General features: G+C 37.2%; 1 protein-coding gene across 3 annotated transcripts; it reads left to right on the forward strand.

Annotated features, from left to right (window-relative positions):
- The first annotated feature begins 1,723 nt into the window (after positions 1–1,723).
- On the forward strand, positions 1,724–14,503 carry LOC113298988 (protein SUPPRESSOR OF PHYA-105 1-like). 3 transcript variants are annotated; one of them, XM_026547905.1, is made up of 9 exons: positions 1,724–1,744; positions 6,065–7,720; positions 9,789–9,946; positions 10,423–11,254; positions 11,889–12,035; positions 12,633–12,950; positions 13,090–13,149; positions 13,646–13,911; positions 13,998–14,503. In XM_026547905.1, the coding sequence occupies exons 2-8, from the start codon at positions 6,242–6,244 to the stop codon at positions 13,835–13,837; spliced, it is 3,186 nt and encodes a 1,061-aa protein (XP_026403690.1). In that variant the 5' UTR covers positions 1,724–1,744; positions 6,065–6,241; the 3' UTR covers positions 13,838–13,911; positions 13,998–14,503. The 3 variants fall into 3 exon arrangements, with proteins under 3 accessions (XP_026403690.1, XP_026403689.1, XP_026403691.1); XM_026547904.1 differs by lacking the exon at positions 1,724–1,744 and adding an exon at positions 5,322–5,459; XM_026547906.1 differs by lacking the exon at positions 1,724–1,744 and adding an exon at positions 5,342–5,459 and having other exon boundaries at positions 6,070–7,720.
- Positions 14,504–26,371: the final 11,868 nt, after the last annotated feature.

Raw genomic sequence — 26,371 nt, forward strand, 5'->3', positions numbered from 1 at the left:
CCACCAACGGAAGGTAGCCATGATCAACGGCTACCCTTCCTCCTGAGATGCAAATCTCATCCGTCCAAGTTCGCCACCAAACCGCAATACTTGTGGCGACCTTTTGGCCGCAACGCCAATTCTTTGGTCATGATGCCAAACCCTAATTTGGCCGCGACGCCAAATCCTTTGGCCGCACCACCAAACTCATCGAACGCCAACGCAAGGCAGACACAATCAAAGGCTACCCTTGTTTCATAAGATGCGATCTCGGCCATCGAAGTTCGCCACCAAGTCGGTGAGCTTGTGGCAAGTTCTAGGCGACCAACCAAGACGAGCCTGATAGCATCACGCGTTATTTACTTACGGCAAGCCTCTCAATTTTAAACTTTCCACACATAACAACCTGCTACACGTTTTCCACAAAAACACTCGAGACATCAAAACACGTCACAAACTGGGGGATACTCATCAGGGTATTGGTCTGGCGGTTTACAGCATGCGGCGTGCAATGCGCCCGTTACAAGAAAGTGTCATGAAGTAGGGCAATTAGTGATGGTAAAAGTAACGGTGTAACCAATTCATTTCCTTCATCATGGAAGCATAATGACTGACGGTTACACGAATTCACTTCCCTCATCATGGAAGCATAACGCCTTACGGTTACACGTTACTCTTTTCTTCCACCACTCAAATTTTTCCACTTCCTACAAGACTAGGGTACGTTTTGTTACGACTTGTATAAATAGGTCTCACCTATTTCCACCAAACAACAAGTTTTGGTCAGGAGAACAATACAACATCCAGAAATCATCTGATGGCTTTTCATTCAGCTAGCCAGTTCAACTTTCTGATACAAGTCAGGAAACACCCACACTTCCAGAATCAACTATTCTGGTCTCAACACTTTCTTCGCTTCCCTCCCTAAGACCAGCCCTTCTCCTTCACTTTGTGACCTAAGCAAGCCTGGAATGGTCATTTCTTGGTTTAGGCCAGGATTGTACAGATTGATCTATCGAATCAAAAGTACTCCCGTGCAGTACATTGTTTAGGGTTTAGATTCGTTTCTCACTCACACACCCGAAATTATCGAAATCAGCAGAAACGCTTTTCACCCACAAACACTTCCCAAAGAAAAAACAGTGCCATCTAAGTACCCAGAGGTGAAAAATATGATCCAAGAACTAGGAATTGATTATATAACTTATGATGCATGTGAGAATGATTGTATTTTATATTGGAAGGATCGTGCATCGAAGGTGAAGTGTTCTGTTTGTCAAGAACCTAAGTATAAGAAGGTTTTTAATGATGAGAGGAAACTTACTTCAGTTGCTCAAAAGACGGTTAGACATTTTTCGTTGATTATAAGGATGAAAAGGTTTTATAGCGAACCATTGATCGCAGAGGGAATGACCTGGAATTCTAGAGCAAAGTCAAATATAAACGTCATGCATCATCCATTTGATTCTTCATCTTAACGTTGTGCGGATAACTTTTCACCGGAGTTAAAAAATTTTAGGCATTATTAATACGTCTTTATAATGAAATAGTATGTGACATATGCATATGTGTCACTAATGTGTCTGACGCGAACACATGACCATTTTAGACGCGTCCGTGCTACCCAGCTCCCACATGCTAATTTTTTCTTTTTTTTTGCTCCATAAGTTTCAAAACATATTTTATTTCTCTCTATTTATTTTGCTTCTCGTCTGAAACCGAAGGAGTTTGGGAAGAAACACAACAGAGAAAATTTGTAAACAAGGTGAGTATATACAACGTTTTATCTATTTCATTTATATTCATTCGTTTAGATTTAAATTGATTTCGAGCTTCTATATGACATTTGAGCTTTATCTTGATCAGAGTATCTTTGATTCTACTAGTTTGTATACATTGTTTGCTCCAACGTGAAGTTTGTTTATCAATGATTTTTGAGATTGAGGATTGAAAAAAATAATTATTATGTCTTTGATATTTCCTTGCTTAACCTGTATCTGCCACACTTTGGGAAGGCTAAACCATATCATCATGGAATGGATCTTCATCCTGATGCTAGCTGGTGTCCTCCATTTTTATTAAATCCAAGTCCGATGAAGAGTAAAGTAGTTCTATGAAGATGACAATGAATAGAGTTTTTGGGCACTATGATTTCTTGAGGTTCTCATTCTTCGAAATAATAATTCCCGATTATCAGCTATTAAATAGTGATCTCAATCAATATTACCCAAGGATAATAATGCTCAACATCAGAAACACCAAATTCAGAACCATGATCCTTTATGAACTAATAAAAGATTTTAAAGTCCCTCTATCACAATTTAGCACTATTAGCCAATTAACCTCAGGACATGCTTATTGGTCGGTGGATAATCCTCCAATATTAGTTTACTGAATCTATAAGACCTTATATGTTTTCTTAGTTAAATTGCGTCTTCGTATTTTCTCATTAACTGTAATCGAGTCCTCGTAGGAACCTTTATTTGTAACACATTCTGTAAGTTCTATATCTATAAAGCACAACTCTAATAAACATAATGCATGTCTATAAGATTAGGTAATGTGGTTTTTAGGCTTGGTCTATATAGTTAGTTTAGACCTTCCAGCTAAAGAAAAAGTCAAAATTTTCAGTATGGATCAAGCGGAAAAATAGAAGATGAATAGGAAACGTATGGGCAGTTCAATTCAACATCTGGATACAAAGGCCTGATTAGCATCTCGAATCAATTGCATCGAACCCTCTATGAACAACCAAGTACATTTGGGCACAACTGTACAACTTTTCTTGTGGAAAGTATTCTTCGAAGGCTCACGGTCCCTCGACAACCTCAACCATACCCACCTTACCGGTTACAACAACTAGCCCAAATGCAATTCTGATCCGGAGATTGATGCTTACTCTCTGCTCCACTATCATGTTACTGAAGATTCTTGGCTTCCCGGTCCAATTGTAACCGAGGACTATTTGGGGATGACTTACTCTAGTATAATAGCTCTTTAATATTCCCCCGGTTTTAAAATAATAGGCTGGTTTCATGAATAATAAATGAGGGATCCCCTCACACTTTTATTCTCACACTATCTCACACGTTGGGCGTGATTTTTGCGAATAAAAACCAAACAGTAATGAATGTGAAGCTAGTATTTTGGGGATATGTTCCTCTTACAAAGCTCGACTTTTTTACTGAAAATGAGCGTATTTAGAGACGTATAACACCACCATCTACTACTTTGAAAATGAGCCAAATCAACTGATTTTGAGCCATTGATATTAAGATCGGTAAATGGTGAAGTTTTATATTGCAGAATGTGCTCATGTAGAACTTGGTAAGAGGAACATAACCCTAGGACATTAGCCGGTTTGATTTTTATTTACAAAAATGACGTCCAACGTGTGAGATAATGTGAGAATAAAAATGTGAAGGATCCTTCCTAGTAATAAATTTACTAAAAAAAAAACATTCGTGAACAATTTTTTTTTTTAAAATGAGCAAAAAAAAAACAATCTTATTATAGGGGCGGCATGGTTTATTAGAGGGGCGGCATTCTAATAGGACAAAAAGGGTCATTACATGATCATTCAAGGTGTCCCTTATAGAAAAATGGAAATGACAAATTAACCCTCATTATTGATAACCTAGTTTAGTGTTAATTTCACTTATGTTAACTCAAAAACAAAACAAAATCATATTTTTAAAGTTAAAAAAAAAAGTTCAGAGGAGAAGAAGAATAAAAACTTTTGTGATATTTGTTAAACCCTAGATTTTGATTCACTCAACCAAAATGAGTGATTCCGGTGACCCGATATACTTCTAAATTAGTTCCCATTAGCTTTTTCTCGCTCAAAATTATCTAAAGTACGTAAAAAATTCAAAACTTTTAAATTTTCAGAAGAACTTACGGTTGCAATTTTGCTCGTGACCAACCGTAACTCTTAGTTACGGTTCGTAAGTTATCGAATACCAACCGTAACTGGTTAAATTTGGGGAAGATCCAATTGTAAAACCAGTTACGGTTGGTAATTAAATTTGGACAACAACCATAACTAAATTACGATTGGTAACTAATGAATCGAGACCAACCGTAACTACCCTACGGTTGGTGTGTCAACTTAACTTTTGAACCGTAAATCATTATTTGATAAATTCTTAAGACACAGGATTATTTATGGTTGGTATGGTTGTTTGAGTAACAAACCGTAACTCAATTACGGTTGATAAATATGATGCAAATACAAACCGTAACTGAACATATTTCTCAAAACTAAGAACTTACGGTTGGTATTTGAGTTAAAACCAACCATAACATCAACCCAATCTACAGTTACGGTTCGTATTTGAGTTATTACCAACCGTAACTCACATGCAACCAGGAATTTCAATTTTCATACAAAATCCTAATTTTTGATACAAAATTAACTTAAATTAGAGCTGTCAATGGGTACCCATTACCCGGATCCGGAACCAGACCCGGTATATTAGGGTCCGGTTCCGGGTCCTAAAGTTGGACCCATTAGCTACTTAGGACCCGGCGGGTAATTACCCGATTGGACCCGAATTTAAAAGGGTCCAAACGGGTAATACCCATTGGGTGCCCGCGGGTATCGGGTACCCGTTTATTCATTCTTTTTTCCATGTTTTTAGCAAAATTATAAGTATTTTTTCTAGTTTTAGCTTTGATATTTTACTCATTTAAATTTTTTCTCTTACATTTAATCTTTATTTAGTACATTCATAAGAAATAATAATAATTTTTTATAAAAATTACTTAAATCCAAGCTAAAAAGAGAAATATATTAAGTTTTTGAGATTTTTTAAATAGTTTTCTTTAGACCCAATGGGTACCCCGAACCGACGGGTACCCGTATATTTAAACGGGTCCGGTTCTGGATCCACAAATTTAGGAACCGGACCCGACCTTTATAAGTAGGGTCCGGGTCCGGGTCTAGTGATACCCGGGAGGACCCGGACCCGTTGACACCCCTAACTTAAATCCAACACGATAAACTAAATCCTAACTGGGTTTTTCCAAACATTTTTCAAATCGCCGATTAATCGAAGACGATGAAATTTTCAGTTTTAATGGAGGTTACGGTTGATGCAGGAGAAGAGAAGATGATGGAAAAAAACTGATTTGATTTTTTCTGATTCATTAGGTTTAAAAAAATTGATTTGATTTTGATTGATTTAAGGTGAAAAGGATAATCTAGTCAATTTACATCCCTTTAAAACATCCCCTAACCAACTAAAGGGACGTTACTATCACAATGCCCCTCTAATAAACCTTGCCGCCCCTGTAATAAAAAAAAACATACTGTACAAGCGTGGCGTATAAAAATATGAGCTCTCTCCCGCATGCTATCTTTTTTCTTTTGCTCCATAAGTTTCAAAGCAGATTTTATTTCTCTATCTTTCTTTTGCTTCTCGTCTGAAACCGAAGGAGTCTGGGAAGAAACACAGCTGAGAAAATTTGTAAACAAGGTGAGTATATATATGATTTCCTTTATATTTATTCGTTTAGATTTAAACTGATTTTGAGCTTCTATATGACATTTGAGCTTTATCTTGATCAGAGTATATTTGATTGTATCCATTATTTGCTAAAGCGTGAAGTTTGTTTATAAATGATTTTTGAGATTGAGAATTGAAAAAAATAAATAAAGTGATTAGGTACAAATTTCTGGCTTTTATTATGACTGTAAAGTTGCTTCAAGTATCAAATTTATTGTAAATCTCTTGCTTTTGATTGGTAAAGTGATTAGTTAAATTGGTACTCAGATACCACTTAGTGATCGATTTGATAGCGTTTTTCATTATAAATTTGTATTTGATACTGTCTTCCTTGTCTCTGGAATGAATTTCAGTTATTGGATTTTATTTTTCCATCAATAATCAGTGTAGTGTTGTGAACTAGTTCTATTTCCTAATAGAGAATGACCAAAGTGTTTGATTTTTGTCCCTCTTAGACCCTCATTTTTGAAAATTAATTCTGATTCCTCACTTTCAGTTGTATTGGCTCATGAGATCTTAATAGGAATCGCTGCATCAGTTTTTGTACTAAGCTAACCACTTTCTTACTTCTCCAGAGTAGGGGTAAACTCTTTGATCGGGTGAAGTTGAAATATGGAAGATAGGGGGGAGAGAATGACTAACACAGCTGAAGTTTGCCTTGTCTTCTTATTTGGGTTATGAATTTCATTTTATGGATTGGTTCTTTGTTAAAGTTATGACTGAAGTTTTATGTGAAAGTTGAATTAGATTTTATGGAAAACAGACGAGAAAAGATGGTTAATGCAGCAGAAGGTGAGCAATTCAAAAGGAAAGAGAGTGATCCTTCTCTGAAACCAAACGATCTTGATACAATGGTTTCAAGGGGAATTTTTACGTCGGGAAACAATTGGTTGGAAAATATTCCTCAGCCGTTTACTGATCATGCTGGTGATAGAGATACGATCTCTATAGCTGGGTCTGAAATCCCATATACTAGCTTGTACCCTGTGAATGATGCTGGCGTAATGGTTGAAGAATTGACCCTTAAAAAATATAAAAGTTCACAGTTATCAGTCGTTGGGGGCTCACATGGTATGGAAGGAACTCAAAGTAGGGCGAGAAGTAGCTCAAATGTCATGGAAAGAACTCAAAGTAGGCCTAGAAGTTGGCAATACTTATACCAGCTTTCAGGTGGGTCTAGAAATGGGAGAATGGATAGAGTTTGTATGTCCAAGGATAAGGAGCCAGTTATGTTGAGTGGTGTAGAGGATGTCGGAAATGGATTTTGGGTTCGAACTCCACAATTCCTTACACAATCAAATCAAGGTGAAGCGGAGATCTCTGGACATTTAATAAATAAAGAAAAGAAAATGGTTTCGAACTGTCAGTTGACCGTAAGAGGGGAGGTCGAAAAGGAGAAGGAGCTTTCGAGCAGATATCTAGAACCTTATGACTGTGGGTATGCTGTTGGCATCAAAGACCAGGAGAAGGAAGATGGAGCTTGTGTTATTGAAAAGTCTTCTGATGTGTCACTAAATTTAAGAGCAAAAACCAGTGATCCGGCCTTGAAGTCTTCTGATGCGTCACTAACATCTTCTGCTGCTCATGGTATGGTTCATGACGGAATCAGCTTAAGAGATTGGTTGAAGCACGGGAAGTGGAAAAGTAATAAATCTGAGAGCTTGAATATATTTAAACAGATTGTAGAGCTGGTGGATTTGGCACACAGTCAGCAAGTTCCCTTGGATGTTCGACCATCCAGTTTCATGATTTTTCCATCACATCAAGTGAAATATGCCGGTGCTATCGCCAGGAGAGATTGGTTGGATAGCATAGTGAATCAGGGTAAACCCTCCTCCGAGAATCATTCGAGTAGAAAACGATACTTGGAATGTGCACATTACAACAGTAGTGCAATCTCAAAGAGTCAAAAAGGAAGCAAGAGCATTAAATTTGGTCAGCCGCATCCCCTATTACCTGTTGGATATGTCTTTAAATCTGAAACAGATAAAGAGGTGGATATCAGTTCTGGGACACAAGAATATGGGTCTCATACAGGAGAAAAAAGTAAACTCCCAATAAGAACTCAGGATAAGAGTGTCAGTACAAGTGTATCTTATACGGCTCCGCAGCAGTTGACCTCGCCAAACTTTCAATTGGAAGAGAAGTGGTATGCTAGTCCGGAGGAGCTCCATGGTAGCAGGCCGACATTGTTGTCAAACATCTACAGTCTTGGGGTTCTTCTGTTTGAGGTTTGAAGATTGGCAGTTTATGTTACATTATCACGGGATATTTCTTTCTTATATTTTCTATTCTTTCCTATCTTCTTTTTATTGTTATGCAAGTGTTACAAGGACTACGGTAGTGTTTTGAAATAATACTAGCTATCAATTAGGCTCCTTGAAAAGGCTGCTCCGATAAGATTAATGTATGGGTTAGGGTAGACCGATAGATTAGTAACACTTCTTACTTTTCTTTGTTGGTACGAGCATATTACAGACAATTAAGGTTGCGAGTCTTGTGACTTTCCTGCAGAATAATTTGACTGTCCTGTTCTATGTATACCAGATAATTGCTTCTTTAGCTCATACTAGAAAAGCCATGTGACTTCGTCACACTTACTAGAAAAGCCATGTGACTTTGTCACACTTAATATCATGTTGATATTGCTTTCTCTTTAATATTAGGAGATACTAGCTGCCCCATGTTTAGCATCGAGACAAGATTTGTTTTTCTTCCTAACACAGGACCTCTAGACACTGGTTCTTATTTATTTCTAGATAATTGTCTGTCTTTCAATTTCATTCAATCTGCTTTACTCAAAGAGCATGTCTTTGTTTAATTTCTTTTTCATCCTTGCGCACAATGACACAGAGTACAGATATATCTATCCTTCTTTTGGTCTTGTACCAAGTAATGATTTATAGGGTAAATGTATATAGATAGTGGTCAGGTGAATATGATTTGAGTGTGGGTCTACAACACTAACAGGTCTGAACCCCCTCTTATGTCCCCATATCGTTTGCTGTTGGTACGTATAGAGATCCTGATTTATAATAGTATGGTTGCGTAACTTCTCTTCAGTATTTTCTCTCAGCTGGAAAGGAATAAGTTACGTACATCAAGTTCTAACATGGACCAGCCTCACTTTACAGCCCCAGACAAGCTATCAAGTTCATTTTTTGTCTTGCTCATCTTTACAACAAGTGAAAAACCTCTAGAAACAATTTTTCTGCATCTAACCTTTGTTGATATTCTGCTTCATATTCCCACCTGATGGAGCAGATTGATGATTTGTATTTAGCAATTTATTCCTTTCTAGAGATCCCAACATGCAAAACTTCACTTGAGGATCCGTTGCTTGTCTCAGTTTGTTTGAGAAAGAGTGTGAAGACGCTGTCCATACACTAAATAGGGGATAAACTGACACATAACAATGCATGATAGGAAGGAGGAAATGAGGAATGCAAATCAAAAAGTTGCGTGTTGAATGTCATCTGTTCAGCTAAGTGTTACTATAAGAAGCACAAGGGAAGAGGAAGAAAAGAGCACAAAGTATGATAGTCGTGTCATGAATTTCCTACATGAATATCTGACACCCCACCTCAGAATGAAGTTGCATAAAAAATAGCATAGACGCTTGCTGTGGGTGCTGTTTCCGTGATGCATCATGCTCTAAGTGAACTGCCCAGATATTTGTGGCCTCTAGCTTTGCTACTTCAAAATTCTTAATGATCACTTTGTCACCATTTTCCCAATGTTTTGGTTACGCATCTGAGTTTTCCCTTTTACCAGTGATTGGTTGTGTTTTCTTTCCTCAGGCTAGTGGTCCCGATGAACCAATCACAATTCATACTAAAAGCCACTCAGAGTCTATAGGCTATATATAGTTAGAGAGGCATAAGGAATATGTATGACATTCTTATTTAGGATAAAATTCTATTAACTAATCATTTGGTACGAAAAAGTGCGTGTCAGTTCTGATGACAACACTAAATGAGGAAAGATCGCATGCCTCATATTCTAGATATCACTTTATTGCTTCATCTAAAAATTGGTGTCCGTCAGTGGTAAAATAAAGTGTTCTACCAAGAAATGTAAGGATACCCGCTGCTACTTATTATCCTTCTAGGCCTGATAATCTCAAAGAATTATGTATGTGTTTAATGAAAAGAATGATAAGAAAATTAACATACAAATTATTTTTTTTGGTCAGAAATTTACTGTAGTTCTCACTCTCTCCCTCTCTCCCTCTCTTTTTATCTCTCACCCATGTTTGTATACAAGTAAGTTTTTACTGATTTGGGGCATTTTTGTCAGCTGCTTTGTTGGTTCGAGTCTTCAGAAGTGCATGCTGCTGCAATGTTGGATCTACGCCATCGGATTCTTCCTCCAAAATTTCTGTCAGAAAGTCCCAAAGTGGCTGGCTCCTGTCTCTGGCTCCTTCATCCAGAACCTTCCTCACGACCAACAACAAGGTACTGTATGCAGTCTTTAATAATTAGTCAGCATAAAAGGGAAAAACCTGGATCTTTCTCCCTCAGCGGTTTGAGCTCCCTGTTGCATTTCTTTGATATCCATAACCTACAACTTGACATGATGGAGTACAGGATGGAAACTCAACTATGAGGTTCCATAGACTTAAAAACTTAGAAGTATTGGTTAATCTTGTCAGCACCATATAATGGTGGCTTCCTCCTGATTTCGGTAATTTATATAAACACATCTCTGGGTTTTCTTTCAACATGTGAATTTAGTCCTCATGAGAAACAATATAATCATTTTGAAATATGAATCTCTCTCTCTCTCTCTCTCTCTCTCTCTCTCTCCTGCGAAAAAAAGAAGAAGAGAGTTTTAAGTACGACCTAGTCACAAAATTGCTTTGAATTGAATTTTGAATTATTGTGGTTCCCAGGCTATCATAATCAAGTTTTTCTACGATATGTGTTTACAGGGTAATACTACATTCTGAACTAATATTCGAGTTTGAAGACTTGTCGTCTAAATGTCACTCACCGTCATCTTTTGATGAAGATGACGTTGAATCGGATCTACTGTTGCATTTTCTCGCAACACTGAAGGAGGAAAAGGTGAAGCAGGCATCTAAATTAGTTGAAGAGATTGGGTGCTTAGAAGCAGATTTCAAGGAAGTTGAGATGAGGTACATGCTAGGAGCTGATATATTTCTTTCTGAGCCACACAAGAAATCCAAAGCAGGCGAAGAATTAAATCAGAAAGAATCTCGAGGCTCTGAGGCACTCTGTATGTTATCACCGTCTTCAAAAATGAAGGAAGGAAGACTGATGAGCAATATTAATCAGTTAGAGAATGCATACTTCTCTATGAGGTCCCAAATTGAGCTTTCAGAAACTGATTCTTCCACACGGGCGGATATAGATTTACTAAATAAAGCACAAAATGAGAACGAGGAGCCACTTCCAAAACAAAAAACTATTGACCATCGCCTCGGGTCATTTTTTTATGGGCTGTGCAAGTATGCCCGCTATGATAAGCTCGAATTACGGGCTACATTGAGAAGTTCAGATCTACTTAATTCTTCGAATGTAATTTGCTCTTTGGGTTTTGATCGGGATGAGGAATACTTCGCGGCTGCTGGTGTATCAAAGAAGATCAAGATCTTTGAGTTCAATGCCCTTTTAAATGATTCAGTCGATATTCACTATCCGGTAGTTGAGATGTCAAGCAAATCTAAGCTGAGTTGTGTTTGTTGGAATAATTACATCAAGAACTATTTGGCTTCAACTGATTACGATGGTGTTGTTCAGGTGGGTCTTTTTTTTGCATTATGATGTTTATTTATGTATGTATCTATCTATCTTTTTGGTGTAACGGAGGTATTCCAAGGGTCTTAGCCCTGATAAGACTATCTGCACAGGTACAGGTTGCTATAAACCTGCACATCCATAAGAAGTCCTCGGAGAATTTAAAAATACGTCTACTTGTTTGTGCTCCTGATTTGATTCGTCGCCCACACAGTTATTGATGCATGTTGGTCTGACTAATCACTGTTCTAGTTACTTCATATGTTATCCTTGCTTATATATGCCTATATGAGCACAAGATTATTGTCGAGCAAATATTTCTAAATATCTGTATTTTCTGGAACAGTATGAACTACTGTGTACTAATTTTAAGGTGACTTTTCTCTCAACAGTAGTTTCCTTTATACTCATTTGGTTCACAATGGATGAAGTGAGTTTAGGTAAAAAGTCACCAAAACATTCATATTTGATAATCATGGAGTATATAATATAAACGGTATCCTTGTTAGTCATGCATGTTTTAATTTGATGTTTATAAACAGTATCCTTGTTGCTCTTGCATGTTTTTGTATGATGTGTATAAAGAGTTGCCTTGTTACTCTTGCATGGTTTTATTTGATGTGCGTGACGGATACAGCTATGGGACGTAAATACTGGTCAAGGGATTTTTCAATATAGAGAGCACGAAAAGCGGGCTTGGTCTGTTGACTTCTCTAAAGTAGATCCTACAAAGTTAGCCAGTGGAAGTGATGATTGTGCTGTAAAATTATGGACCATAAATGAGGTAAGAGTCAGGGTCTTTCCTTTCTTCGTGACTCAGTTTCTGACAGCTTGATCCAGTGTCGGGTGCTGATGCATGTACTCATGTCATTGTTGCATATAAGTGTCTGTTGTTGAGTAAATCTCGCGAGGATTTGTTGTTGTCTTGGTGAGTCTGGACAGAACACGAGAAAGAACAACAATAAAGAGAAGTATATTTACGGGATCACATTTCAAATCCCGAGGCCTCTTATTATTCGCAGAAAACCCAGAAAATGCATCTGAGCATATTGTTTAAATAGGGGGCCTTCTGTTAGTATACTAGTATGTCATTCATTTGTAATCTTGTTGTTCTCGCAGCATAATTAATTGTGTAACGGGTAGCAAAAAGAACCAGAATGCACTGTAAAAGCTACAGATTAGATTCTATTCTCATATGCAACGGATTGATCTTTGAAAAGTAACACTCTCCACACACAAAAAACAACAGCGGTTACATGCATGTCATCTTAAATGTTCATTCTATTCAACGTGTTCACAGTTTCTTTGTATCTCAAAGAACCTGTCAAATACTTGCCTGCAAGGTTAAATGATTGTTATCTCATGCTTTTCATTTATACAGCAAAAATGTAATAGCATAATCAAGAGTATTGCCAATGTCTGCTGCGTCCAGTTCTCTGCTCATTCGACTCATTTGTTGGCATTTGGTTCTGCTGATTATAAGACCTACTGCTACGATCTTCGGTATACAAGGATACCATGGTGTATCTTGTCTGGGCATAGCAGAGCTGTCAGCTATGTTAAGTTTTTAAGTCCAGATACTATAGTTTCTGCATCCACTGATAACACCCTCAAGCTTTGGGACCTCAACAAAACAAGTTCCGATGGGGATTCTACCAGTGCTTGCAGCTTAAGCTTTAGAGGTCATACTAACGAAAAGGTTCATTTCTATCTATCTATCTATTATTATTATTTTATTTATTTTTTTGTTCTTTTTTGTTCTTTTTTGTTCTTTTCTTTTCTATCAAGTGTGGTGAATATATAGTTTCTCCTTACATCCCAACCTTTTTGCTTCTCAGAACTTTGTTGGCTTATCTGTTTCCGATGGATACATAGCATGTGGCTCAGAAACAAATGAGGTATGCCTCTCTATGACACCAAATTTGCTGCTCTTGTTTGTTTTGATCAATAAGTAGCTTAACTTTACACAAGGAGTCCCCTTTCCCATTTGGATGTGTGTTTTGTCCAACATGATGCGTTTAAGAGTTTTAAGACTGCAGAATCATGAATCCTTCATTATGTGTCATTTTGGGCCCAAGTAAATAATCGAAAATTAAGAACCTAGATATCTCGTTTATTCCACCACTTTGAGCACTGAAACCAACCAAACTGAACTTGAGTTTGATGAGTCACCAGAACCAAATCCTTGAGGCCCTTCCAGCGGATAACTCCTGCATTAGGATCTCTGGTGTATCTCAGTATATCAGCTTCTTTCGAATAATCAAACAAGTCGATCTTTCTTCTTTTTATTTTCCTCGTTTTTAATAGCAAGATTACCAGGAAAGTTTTAAACGGTCAGAAATCAACGTTGGTTCACAAAATAGAGTAATGATCCAATTTTTGTACGTCTTTCAGGTTTATTCTTACTACAAATCGCTTCCCATGCCGGTCACTTCACACAAGTTTGGTTCAACTGATTCTGTAACTGGCCAAGAGACTGGAAGTGATGTTGGGCAGTTTGTCGCAAGTGTCTGTTGGCGAGGGAAGTCAAATATGCTCGTTGCAGCCAACTCTATTGGAAGTATAAAAGTGTTGGAGATGGTATGATAAAGAAATGAAAAAAGAACAGCAATCAGCACTCTTGAGGAAATTCTTAGTCAGCTTGTGATTCCAAAAGATTGGTATTCCTCTTGCTCGAGCACTTTTCACTTAGTACGATTGTATCTACTCTTCTGATAGCTGAGATGCATCTGTTTTGTCTGAACAGGAAAGGTTGAATGTTTTCTCTGGTAACTCACCGCAAGGGTAGGATTTTCGGCGGAACAGTGTTCTTCGGGTGAACAAAAAAACCAATCAACCTCGATCAGGTGTTCTGATTTGAGTCTTCCAGATCTGTATAAATACTTAAAATTATCACCAACATTAAAACATGTCAAGAGTCCGTCACCAAGTGGGAGATAAAAGTCCTGTTATGTATTCGGAGGATTAAAAACTTGATGACTTTAGTCGGAGGATTAAAAAGCAGAAGATCTGCAACATACAGGATAGGCGAATGCAGCACTCGATCTTCTTGGCAACAGGAAAGCCTCAGCTCCAAGGTTAAAGTGGTAGATGAAATGGGTAGGACTGCATAGAGATGTCAAAAGGAGCATCTGATTAATGTCTTTTAGATAGGCTGTAACTTGGAAGATTTGTGTAAGCTTATGTGATAAGCTACATATTTGTACCAGTCTTTTTTTTTTTGAGAGGTTAATATATATTGAAAAATCAAAAGCAGGGTCAAAGCCCAGTAGACTTACAAACCGACTCGGAAGGAGACTCAAATCATAACAACAGAGTCTTATTAATCAATAACTACTTTCTAGTGCATAATTAAATCCCTGAATGGAGTGGTTCTGAACCATTTCTCTTGCGAACCCCAAAGGTGTTTCAAAGATTTGACTTCATTTATTACCGTTCTGTTGGTTTTGGGGATTTATGAGCCATTGTTCTTTTTCTTTCTTTTACACCAGATTGCCAGCTGATAGCAAACACTATCAAAGGCCAAAGTTTCCTCTAGTTGAGCTGTAATTGAAAAGCTCTGCACCCATCTTATATCGAATCCATTCATGAAATAGTTCCAGATTATTTGGGAATAGTTATAAGACATCTAGTGCTGATTCTCTAAAGAATGAATTGAGTTGATTTAACAATGCATAGGAACAACATCTAGTGCTGACCTTGTGAATGAGTCCCCGACGGAGTTTTTTAAACCCACTAGGGACTAAGACAAGGAGACCCTCTTTCACCATACTTATTCATTATTTGTATGAAGAGTCTCTCTAGAGTTTTATCGGAAGCAAAGAGAAAAAAGCTCATAAATGGAGTTAAATTCGCTGACACCTCTCCTTTTATATCTCACTTGTTGACTGTCTCATCTTCACAAAGGCTGGGAAAAAAGAGTCCAAAAACCTTGTTAAGACCCTCGACCTCTTTAGCCAAGGATTAGGTCAACTCACAAATTATAGAAAATCTGGTATTTTCTTTAGTAACGATATTACTATTAGAGAAGCTAGGGAAATCCTTCAAATTCTCAAAGTTGGCAGAATAAGACTTGGTGACAAGTACTTAGGGGTCCCTATGTTTACCCATAAGTCGAAAATAAAATGCTTTGAACCGCTCGTAGATAAGTTAAAGGTCATACCCAAAGGCTGGGTGCATAGTTTGCTATCTCTAGCTGGAAGAGGGGTTATGATTAAACATGTAGTTGATTCTCTAGCCACTTACGAAATGTCGTGCTTTGTCATCCCGAAAGCTATTTAAAAAAAAACTGATGCTTTGAACAGAGCTTTCTGGTGGGGACATTCCAAGAAAAACAACAAAGGTTTCTGCCGTAAATCTTGAGGATCTATCTGCAAACCAAACAATGTGGGGGGTCTCGGTTTTAAGAAAGTTAAAAAGCTCAACCATGCCATGCTTGCAAAGATAGCGTGGAGAATGATTAAAAATCCCAATTCGTTGTGCTATAGATTCCTTAAGGGTAAGTACTTCAAGTAAACTTCTCTTTTACGCATCCAAAAACCTAAAAACAATTGTTCCTGGCTATGGAAAGGATTATGGAATGACATAAAAATCATCCAAAATGTTGTTATATGGAGTTTTCCCTCCTAACATTGTACAAAACATAGCAAGTCTTGACCTCAATAAAAACTCTAGTCAAACTGATAATGATAATTTGATTTGGCCCCTAAACAACGATGGAGTCTTAACAATTAAATCGGTCTATGAATGTTAGACCATTGCTCGATTGAACCCAAAATTTTTGTTATATCAAGCTTGTTGTCAATGTTAGGTGATCAAAACTATGTCTTGATTTCTAGTCTACTGAGTCAAGTCTCGGACTAGGTTAGAATTGTAGCTGACTATTAGAGATCACGCTTGAAGACTGAAGATCGACGAAGACATTTGAAGAAATTTTGTACCAGGTATGTGAAGAATAAACCATTCTATTTTACTCACTATACCATTATTCTTGTTAGAGCATAGCTCGGTTAAATCCACCAAGCGTTGGTACGTCAAGTTTGGTTGTCATATTTTAGTAATAAAAATCATTTAGAGTCGCTTGATTAAATACTAGAGGAAACTTCGTTTAGGTTAGACTAGAAAGTCTAGGAATGTTGAGACGTATAAGTATTACTCCGAAGACCTGAAGAAAGTGAAGAAGTAATGGCTACAACAAAGACATCATCCTTCCTCTTGAGGTTAGTAATATTGACTTGATCTTGTTTCCATTCCTAACGTATCTTTCAAGTAGGATTATATTGAAAATATAACATGCGAAGCTGTATATAAATAATATTCTAGTGGTTAGACTTGGTCATAACATTATGATCAAAGTGTCAAGGAATTTACTGAATTACGAAGTATAAACGCTTATCTTTTGAACTTCGTAAATACGACATCGACATAATCTATTGTATATAGTTGCTTGATTATGAGTGCATGATATAGGTACGTGTGATTTTACCCTAGGAAACAATGTTTTATAACATTTGTTTAAAGGAATTACATATATGAACTTGTTTCATGATCAAAAGGAAATCATGATTGGTCAGGTTGTTTATTGAATATCTTTTGAATGACCAACATAAGATGACAAGGTTGAACCTATCTTAACTTGTTGAGATTTATGGTATAACCGGTTATAGCCTATATAATATAGCTAGTTGTAATCGGTCACAAGGTACTTTGAAAATCCAGGTGTAACCAATCACAAGCTATATTGGAATGCAAGTTGTAAATGGTAACAAGTTACTTTGGAATCAAAGGTATAACCGGTCACAAGATGAATTGGGAAGTTAGTTGTAATCGAGAAAATATTTGATGGGGGCGTTTTTGAAGGGGGCATGGGGGACAAATGATATGTTGACACGTGCATTTGATATTAATGAATTATGTTTCCATAAATATAAAAGAAGTATAACTTTGGAGAGAAAATTTGTTTTATTAATTGGTGTTGGTATTTTTGGAAACGGAATTCATTAAAATCAAATGCATGTGTCAACATATCATTTGTCCCCCATGCCCCCTTCAAAAAACGCCCCCATCAAAAATTTTCTCGTTGTAATCGGTCACAAGCTACCTTTGGGAAGCAAGGTGTAACCGGTCACAAGCTACTCTGGGAAGCAAGGTGTAACCGGTCACAAGCTACTATGTGGAGAAAGGTGAAAACATTCGGGGTACCAAAATACACCACCAACTTTTTCATAGGCAATATGTATGGACAAACTCAACACAAATCCGAGAGTTAAAACTCAATCAAGGAAAGTGTCTAGAGTTTTATCTCTCTCTCTCTTGTTGTTAGAATGTTTACAGAACTGAATCCGTGAACCTAACTACAAAGAGAGTTCTTGGATGGTACCAAAGACCAATATCCAAGGATCAATCAAGTCTTATCCAACAAAGTAGGTCGGACGTATCTACTTTGATTGATCAACGCACAACCTGTGATATTTCAATTATTGAGACAAACAATATAATGCGAAAAAAGAAATAATACATTGATAAGTGCATATTTACAAATATTTAGTGTCAATTCCATGCTAGTAATTGTTGATCTTCTGGAAAATTATTGTATATACGCTTGCTTTCTTTTCTTTGTGTTTTATTAGATGAATCATCCAAAAAGAAGTGAAAATAGCTACAAAAGTGAAGTCACAAGTGAAGAAGGTCCAAAGACCTAGCGGAACTCGTTCATATGGAGGATTTCTAGTCATCATTCTATAGAGGACATGAAGATGAAGTCAATGGCGAAAGAATGAAGTCATTCTGAGTTCGTATGAAGAAGTTATGAGCAAAAAAACAAGAACTTTGAAGACTACAAGGGCAACATAGTCATTTTGAAGGTCAAGTGCTATTGGCACCCCACTGTACGTTAAGGGGCAGTCAAGTTCAATGGAACTGCTAAAGGCAGATCGATCTTTTACAAAAGGGGAGGCAGAAATTCAAAATCTGTTGAAGGCACCCGACCTATTTTCTCGGGGCACTTCGTCTTCAATAACTGAAACCAGGACAGAATCGATGGCTGCTGTTACTCGTGATGCTGATGATCATCATGATCATGATGGAAGTAATGTTCGAATTCAAATATATTATTAGGTTCCTGAGGATGATATAAAGCTTGGGTAAATGCCTGATTTCAAAGCAGAGGGCTCGAAATTCAGGGAACTGTTGGAAGACACGATGGGGTTATGATGGTGATTGGTGACTGCAGTTGGAACTCGAGTCTGCAGTGGTGATCGTTCTGCTGTGGTTATACGAAGCTCGAGCAGGATCAGAGAGATGCCAATGATGATGAAGATACGATGAGAGTGTTTGATGCTCGAATGCTGCTGTGGGTCGACAGGAAACTGATCTTGATGATGGCAGTGAACACGAACAGGGAATGGTCGATGTTTGCAGTGATTGGTAACGGAGAAGCTCGAGGAATAATTGAGTTGTAGCTGATAATGGAGCTCGGGTAATAACAAGGGAAATACAGAGAATGATGAGACTTTATCTCGTTCGAATATGAAGGAGGAGGTTGAGATGATGTTGCTGCCGGTTTTGGTGATGGAGCATTGGCTGTTGATGATGCTCTGTTCTCGAACTCATATTGAGAATATAAGTTGTGGCGGTGGTTTCTCGGTGATTCAAGGAAGAGAATAAATAATTACGTCACTAGTGGGACCCTCGTTTCTACTTCCACGTACAGATCAGAAGAAAGAATAGAGCACGTGGTGGAGAACTTTGACGCGTTTTTGAGATTAGTGATGATTGTGTGTACTGCGGAGCATCGAAGTTGGATAAATCGACGGTGCAGATGAAGATACAAAGGGTTCTCAGACGATCGAACGGATAAGAAACCATGTACGTGCTAATAGAGTCCACCGCGCTGCACCCAATTATCAGTTGGATAAACTCCACCGACTTTGCATCTTTATCTTGGACGAGAATTTTGGATCGACTAGGGTATTTGGAGGCTATAAATAGCTCCCTAAACCCAAAAGAAAAAGGCATTTTTTTATTTATTCCTTGATAGCTAGAAGACAAAAACAAAGAGAGAAGGGGTTTTATTCATTTTAAGGTTTGCCCTTTTGGGGGAAACCAGGGTATTTTCTTCTTCTTATTTCATATATATTTTTATGGGTGTTAGTAAATCCATGTGTAACTAATTTTACTGATTATGGATGATTTCAAAGTCCTGCATAATGGAATTCTAATTCTTTTGGAAGTTTATTTTAAGTTGATTTTTATTGTCGATTACCTCTATTAATTTTAGTGTCTAAGATTACTATTGGGTTATTCAATTGACCATTTGAATTAACCTGGTAGTAATTCTTCTACTAGTATTGGGATTGGTGATACGTGTAATAGTCACTCAATTTCATACACAAGAAGTACATCGCAAAAGCTGACAGGGGGATTCTGTTAAGCAATTGTGTATAAAGATGACACTAGTAAGCAGACCGAGCTTATGCGTCTGATGCTAGGATCAACCTAATTCACAAAACGTAATGCATTCGATGTGTTACACCTTGAGAGCTTATTCATGGTGGCTCATATGAATATAATCTGGTAGTCGAGCGCTTCCGTATCCAGTGACAACAGGAATTCCTGGGATAGTAGAGCTTATTGTTATTCTACGGTTGGTGATAACAGAAAATTAACAAGGAATAAACGAGTATTTTATGTTCAGTGGCGGCGAATGATTCCTTAATCATCTTTGCTTTCTTATTATCTTTTTATTTTACTTTAATCAAACAATTCCTCTTGTCTTTTATTATTTTGCTGAACTAAATAACCTATCAATTATACAGCTCTCTGTGGGAACGATCTCTTACTACTGCTATATTACCAGTTAATTAGTGGGAAATATCTTGATTAATTTGTTGCACTTACGACACGGATCAAATTTTGGCGCCGCTGCCAGGGAGCAGTTGCTAATTGATTTGTTATTTGTTTAACTTATTATTTTTTTTTAGATTTTTATTTTTGATTTTCTCTTTCTTGTGAGTCGTCATGTTTCCTTACGGAGATAACATGCATGAAGCACAAGAACAATCATAATATTATAGTGGTGATCAATATGGTTTTCAATCTCATTCATATTACAACTGCCAACCATCTTATGGGTATAATCAAAACCAATATTTTGGCTATGATCAATATCCCACGGAACTTTATGGATATTCTCATACATGTCAACAACCTTATGACGGGCATGTAAGTGAACAATCACGAGGATGGGGGGATAGTTATGCTTCTGATAAATTGTTTTTTAGTAATGTGCATATGGCATAAAGTTTGGAACTAAAAGGTTATGATACTGAATCAAGACCTACTCCTCTTCATCGTGTTTTTCCTTCACTATTTCCAAAAGAGGAGATTGTGCGCAACGGTGGAAAGCGTGTTAATGTCAGAAAACTTTTTAAGCAACACGAGCAGCTAAAAAAAGCCGTTGCATCACAAGAGATTCTTGACAGAATTAACAAGGCCATAGACATGTAATTCGAACGTCGTTTTGATGTTGATGATTCTGAAGTTCACAGTGATTCTGATGCAGATGAACCACCCATCGAAAGTCCTTGCAACAATGATACGAATATTCCTACTCCGGATCATAATAACAATCACTCGCCTATTCAAAAGGAGGAGAATGGATATGACTTAACCGTTGTTATCAATGGTGTAACGTACACAAGTAAAGATTTTAGGATTTGCACCAATTAACTAGACTTCGTAGGAGAGGATTCCGATTCCGATGATGAGATTGTTGAAGAGATAGAGATTGAGAATGAAACCAAATTGATTGAAGTTGTGGAAGACCCAATTGAACTTGTCAAGGAATATAATGATGCTGAGATTTCGATTGAAGCAAAAATTAAGAGTTTGATGGAGGACCACGATATACTTGAGGTAAATAATTCACTAGAGTTAAAAGATGAGGATCTCGAAAAAGGTTTTTCTAATCCTTTACATAATTCTATATCTATTGATTATTTCCATCCAATTAAAGTAAATTCTAAAAGAGTTGTTAACCCAGCTTTTAGGAAAATACCTCACCTAGGATCGGAGTTATGTGCTTCCAAAGTTTTAACGGATTATTTTGCTTCTAAGTATCTACCACTTGATGTGTTTGATTTTAGCAGTGTGCAGGTTCACTAAGCTGAGGAACCTTTTGAAGTTCCCGAATTTCATGTTCTCTATGCACTTTCGAGTGTAGAAAGGACTAAGTGTGGGGGAAACTTTCAAGTTATAACAATTTCATTATTCATATATTATGCTAATATTTTCATGAAGTTGTTACTAGAATTGCAGATTGTTTTCTGGGCAGACTACCAGACTTTCAAATTGTTGGTATATGGACAATAACAAGAAAGTCGGGTTGGCGACTTTAAACCAAGCGCTGCATGGGAAGCAACCCATAGGTTTTGTATTTTCTATCCTTTTGTTTTTAGTTTTCTTCTTTTGAATATCATATTAGGATTTCCCACTTTGACTTTACTTAGGACGAGTCAATTACATTGAGGACAATGCAGAGTTTAAGTGTGGGGGAGTGTTTGGATATTTTGCATATAGATTTTTTAGCCTTTTTGAGTCGATTTTTCAAAATTTTGCATAAAAAACCTCCAACTTGTAGAGATTTTAGAGTCACTAGCATAATTCTAGGTATGTTTACATAGATAATTCTTACCGACATAACTGAACTTGGAAATGTTAGGGAACTACGTTCAGATTTCTTACTTGTTAGAGTGTTAAATAATGGATTTAATCATGTCGGTGATGCAAATGAGGTGCTGGGAGAAATGCATTATTAGAGTTGCTAATCAATCATTAGTGGAGACTACCTATTTTCACATCAACAGAGGCACCAGAACAAATTTTGTTTGTAGTTGACTAAAGAGCTTTTTTTTGAGTGTGTGTCATCGTACGTTAATTCCGGGTAGAATGGTGAGCTATCCAACCTCCCACCAGTAGAAGCACTACTCTTTGATCTCTTGAGTGCTAATTTTGTCAATCATGAGGGTGACGTCTATAGATGAAAACCACCTTCTTGTAGTTTGATTTGCAGTTAGCGCCATTCTCTCTTGCCAACAACAGGTCCATAGAAACAACATCATCAACAACAAGTGGAGCAACATCAAAATCTACATGGAAAGTTGAAGACGTTTGAGGTTCAGAAGCAACAATACAAGGAAGAGCAAATTTCATATCCAAGTGAAGCAACATACAATGAGCGGATTTTTATATACATGTTGAAGACTTACAAAACAATGAGCGGAATTCTATATCAGAGTGGAAGACTAAGTACAAGAACGAAGAAAATCAAAAGATGAGAGTTATTGAAGTTTAGGATACAAAGACAATACAAGTTGTGATGATCAAAGTGGTAAAGTACTTCTTTCATGGCCATGTTAATTTTATTTCATTTATTGTTTTAATTGCAATCTTTTTACAAAAAAAAAAAAAAAAAAAAAAAAAAAAAAAAAAAGAGACAATACAAAAAAAATTGCATTTAGGTTGTTATTTGTTCGATAAGGTCATGAAGAAGAAAAATATATAAAGAAGTTTCAAGCAACAAGGAAATTGAGGAAAAGAGTTACAAATTTTTAAAGTTCTACGAAGTTCAAGAGTTTATCATCAATCTTTGAAGATCGAAGACCGAAGACTAATAAGATGAAGAAGATGAGCTGAAGGAAGACGTTTCTATTGGATGCTGTGAAAGTGGTGCTATCATCATTGCAATCAGATGTGAAGGTGCTAAGTACTCTCATCCTTGCTATAATGGTTGATTTCCTTTCTTAGAGATCATCAGAATTTTTTTTTTATTTCCCATGATCTTGTGGGTCTCCAGAAATAATTCGGAAGGTTTCCTTCCCACCATTCAACGTGTGTAGGATTTCTCTCTTTATTCCTACCTACACACATGTGAGGCCCATAAAAAGCCGTCTTATTGAGTGCAACTATCATAAAATCCTTTTAAGTGAGGCAGAAGTCGAGGAGAAATGCTTATTGATCGCTCTCAAACACGTGTTCTCTCATTATGGGTGGTTATTTCTCACTCAACATTTAAGAATGAGAATATGTTCTTTGGTATTTCTAACTTCTTATTACTAGCATGCAGAAACTCTATGTCCTCATAGCTCTTTGGATGCTTGGGACGCTGGAACGCTTTGAAGTTGGAGTAGGTTTTGTGGGTGTACCTCTCGTAAGCCCTCACGAGACTATAACTCATCCACTAGGGACACCTAGAGGTTTAAAGGCATGTTGCACATACTAAGTGCAACCGTATTCTCGGCGAGATGGAGTTGTTGTACTTTAGATAGTTTGCTCGAGGACTAGCAAAAGCCAAGTGTATGGGAATTTAATAAGTGCATATTTTACATATATTTAGTGTCAATTCCATGCTAGTAATTGTTGATCTTATTGCAAATTATTGTATATTACGCCTGTTTTCTTTTCTTTGTGTTTTATTAGATGAATCATCCAAAAAGAAGTGAAAATAACTACAAAAGTGAAGTCACAAGTGAAGAAGGTCCAAAGACCTAGCGGAACTCGTTCATATGGAGAATTTCTAGTCATCATTCTATAGAGGACACGAAGATGAAGTCAATGGCGAAAGAATGAAGTCATTCTGAGTTCGTATGAAGAAGTTATGAGCAAAAAAACAAGAACTTTGAAGACTACAAGGGCAACATAGTCATTTTAAAGGTCAAGTGCTATTGGCACCCCACTGTACGTTAAGGGGCAGTCAAGTTCAATGGAACTGCTAAAGGCAGATCGATCTTTTACAAAAGGGGAGGCAGAAATTCAAAATCTGTTGAAGGCACCCGACCTATTTTCGCGGGGCACTTCGTCTTCAATAACTGAAACCAGGACAGAATCGATGGCTGCTGTTACTCGTGATGCTGATGATCATCATGATCATGATGGAAGTAATGTTCGAATTCAAATATATTATTAGGTTCCTGAGGATGATATAAAGCTTGGGTAAATGCCTGATTTCAAAGCAGAGGGCTCGAAATTCAGGGAACTGTTGGAAGACACGATGGGGTTATGATGGTGATTGGTGACTGCAGTTGGAACTCGAGTCTGCAGTGGTGATCGTTCTGCTGTGGTTATACGAAGCTCGAGCAGGATCAGAGAGATGCCAATGATGATGAAGATACGATGAGAGTGTTTGATGCTCGAATGCTGCTGTGGGTCGACAGGAAACTGATCTTGATGATGGCAGTGAACACGAACAGGGAATGGTCGATGTTTGCAGTGATTGGTAACGGAGAAGCTCGAGGAATAATTGAGTTGTAGCTGATAATGGAGCTCGGGTAATAACAAGGGAAATACAGAGAATGATGAGACTTTATCTCGTTCGAATATGAAGGAGGAGGTTGAGATGATGTTGCTGCCGGTTTTGGTGATGGAGCATGGCTGTTGATGATGCTCTGTTCTCGAACTCATATTGAGAATATAAGTTGTGGCGGTGGTTTCTCGGTGATTCAAGGAAGAGAATAAATAATTACGTCACTAGTGGGACCCTCGCTTCTACTTCCACGTACAGATCAGAAGAAAGAATAGAGCACGTGGTGGAGAACTTTGACGCGTTTTTGAGATTAGTGATGATTGTGTGTACTGCGGAGCATCGAAGCTGGATAAATAGACGGTGCAGATGAAGATACAAAGGGTTCTCAGACGATCGAACGGATAAGAAACCATGTACGTGCTAATAGAGTCCACCGCGCTGCACCCAATTATCAGTTGGATAAACTCCACCGACTTTGCATCTTTATCTTGGACGAGAATTTTGGATCGACTAGGGTATTTGGAGGCTATAAATAGCTCCCTAAACCCAAAAGAAAAAGCCATTTTTTTATTTATTCCTTGATAGCTAGAAGACAAAAACAAAGAGAGAAGGGGTTTTATTCATTTTAAGGTTTGCCCTTTTGGGGGAAACCAGGGTATTTTCTTCTTCTTATTTCATATATATTTTTATGGGTGTTAGTAAATCCATGTGTAACTAATTTTACTGATTATGGATGATTTCAAAGTCCTGCATAATGGAATTCTAATTCTTTTGGAAGTTTATTTTAAGTTGATTTTTATTGTCGATTACCTCTATTAATTTTAGTGTCTAAGATTACTATTGGGTTATTCAATTGACCATTTGAATTAACCTGGTAGTAATTCTTCTACTAGTATTGGGATTGGTGATACGTGTAATAGTCACTCAATTTCATACACAAGAAGTACATCGCAAAAGCTGACAGGGGGATTCTGTTAAGCAATTGTGTATAAAGATGACACTAGTAAGCAGACCGAGCTTATGCGTCTGATGCTAGGATCAACCTAATTCACAAAACGTAATGCATTCGATGTGTTACACCTTGAGAGCTTATTCATGGTGGCTCATATGAATATAATCTGGTAGTCGAGCGCTTCCGTATCCAGTGACAACAGGAATTCCTGGGATAGTAGAGCTTATTGTTATTCTACGGTTGGTGATAACAGAAAATTAACAAGGAATAAACGAGTATTTTATGTTCAGTGGCGGCGAATGATTCCTTAATTATCTTTGCTTTCTTATTATCTTTTTATTTTACTTTAATCAAACAATTCCTCTTGTCTTTTATTATTTTGCTGAACTAAATAACCTATCAATTATACAGCTCTCTGTGGGAACGATCTCTTACTACTGCTATATTACCAGTTAATTAGTGGGAAATATCTTGATTAATTTGTTGCACTTACGACACGGATCAAATTTTGGCGCCGCTGCCAGGGAGCAGTTGCTAATTGATTTGTTATTTGTTTAACTTATTATTTTTTTTTAGATTTTTATTTTTGATTTTCTCTTTCTTGTGAGTCGTCATGTTTCCTTACGGAGATAACATGCATGAAGCACAAGAACAATCATAATATTATAGTGGTGATCAATATGGTTTTCAATCTCATTCATATTACAACTGCCAACCATCTTATGGGTATAATCAAAACCAATATTTTGGCTATGATCAATATCCCACGGAACTTTATGGATATTCTCATACATGTCAACAACCTTATGACGGGCATGTAAGTGAACAATCACGAGGATGGGGGGATAGTTATGCTTCTGATAAATTG

Source organism: Papaver somniferum, chromosome 7 (assembly GCF_003573695.1).
Source record: "Papaver somniferum cultivar HN1 chromosome 7, ASM357369v1, whole genome shotgun sequence".
Classification (NCBI taxonomy): domain Eukaryota; kingdom Viridiplantae; phylum Streptophyta; class Magnoliopsida; order Ranunculales; family Papaveraceae; genus Papaver; species Papaver somniferum.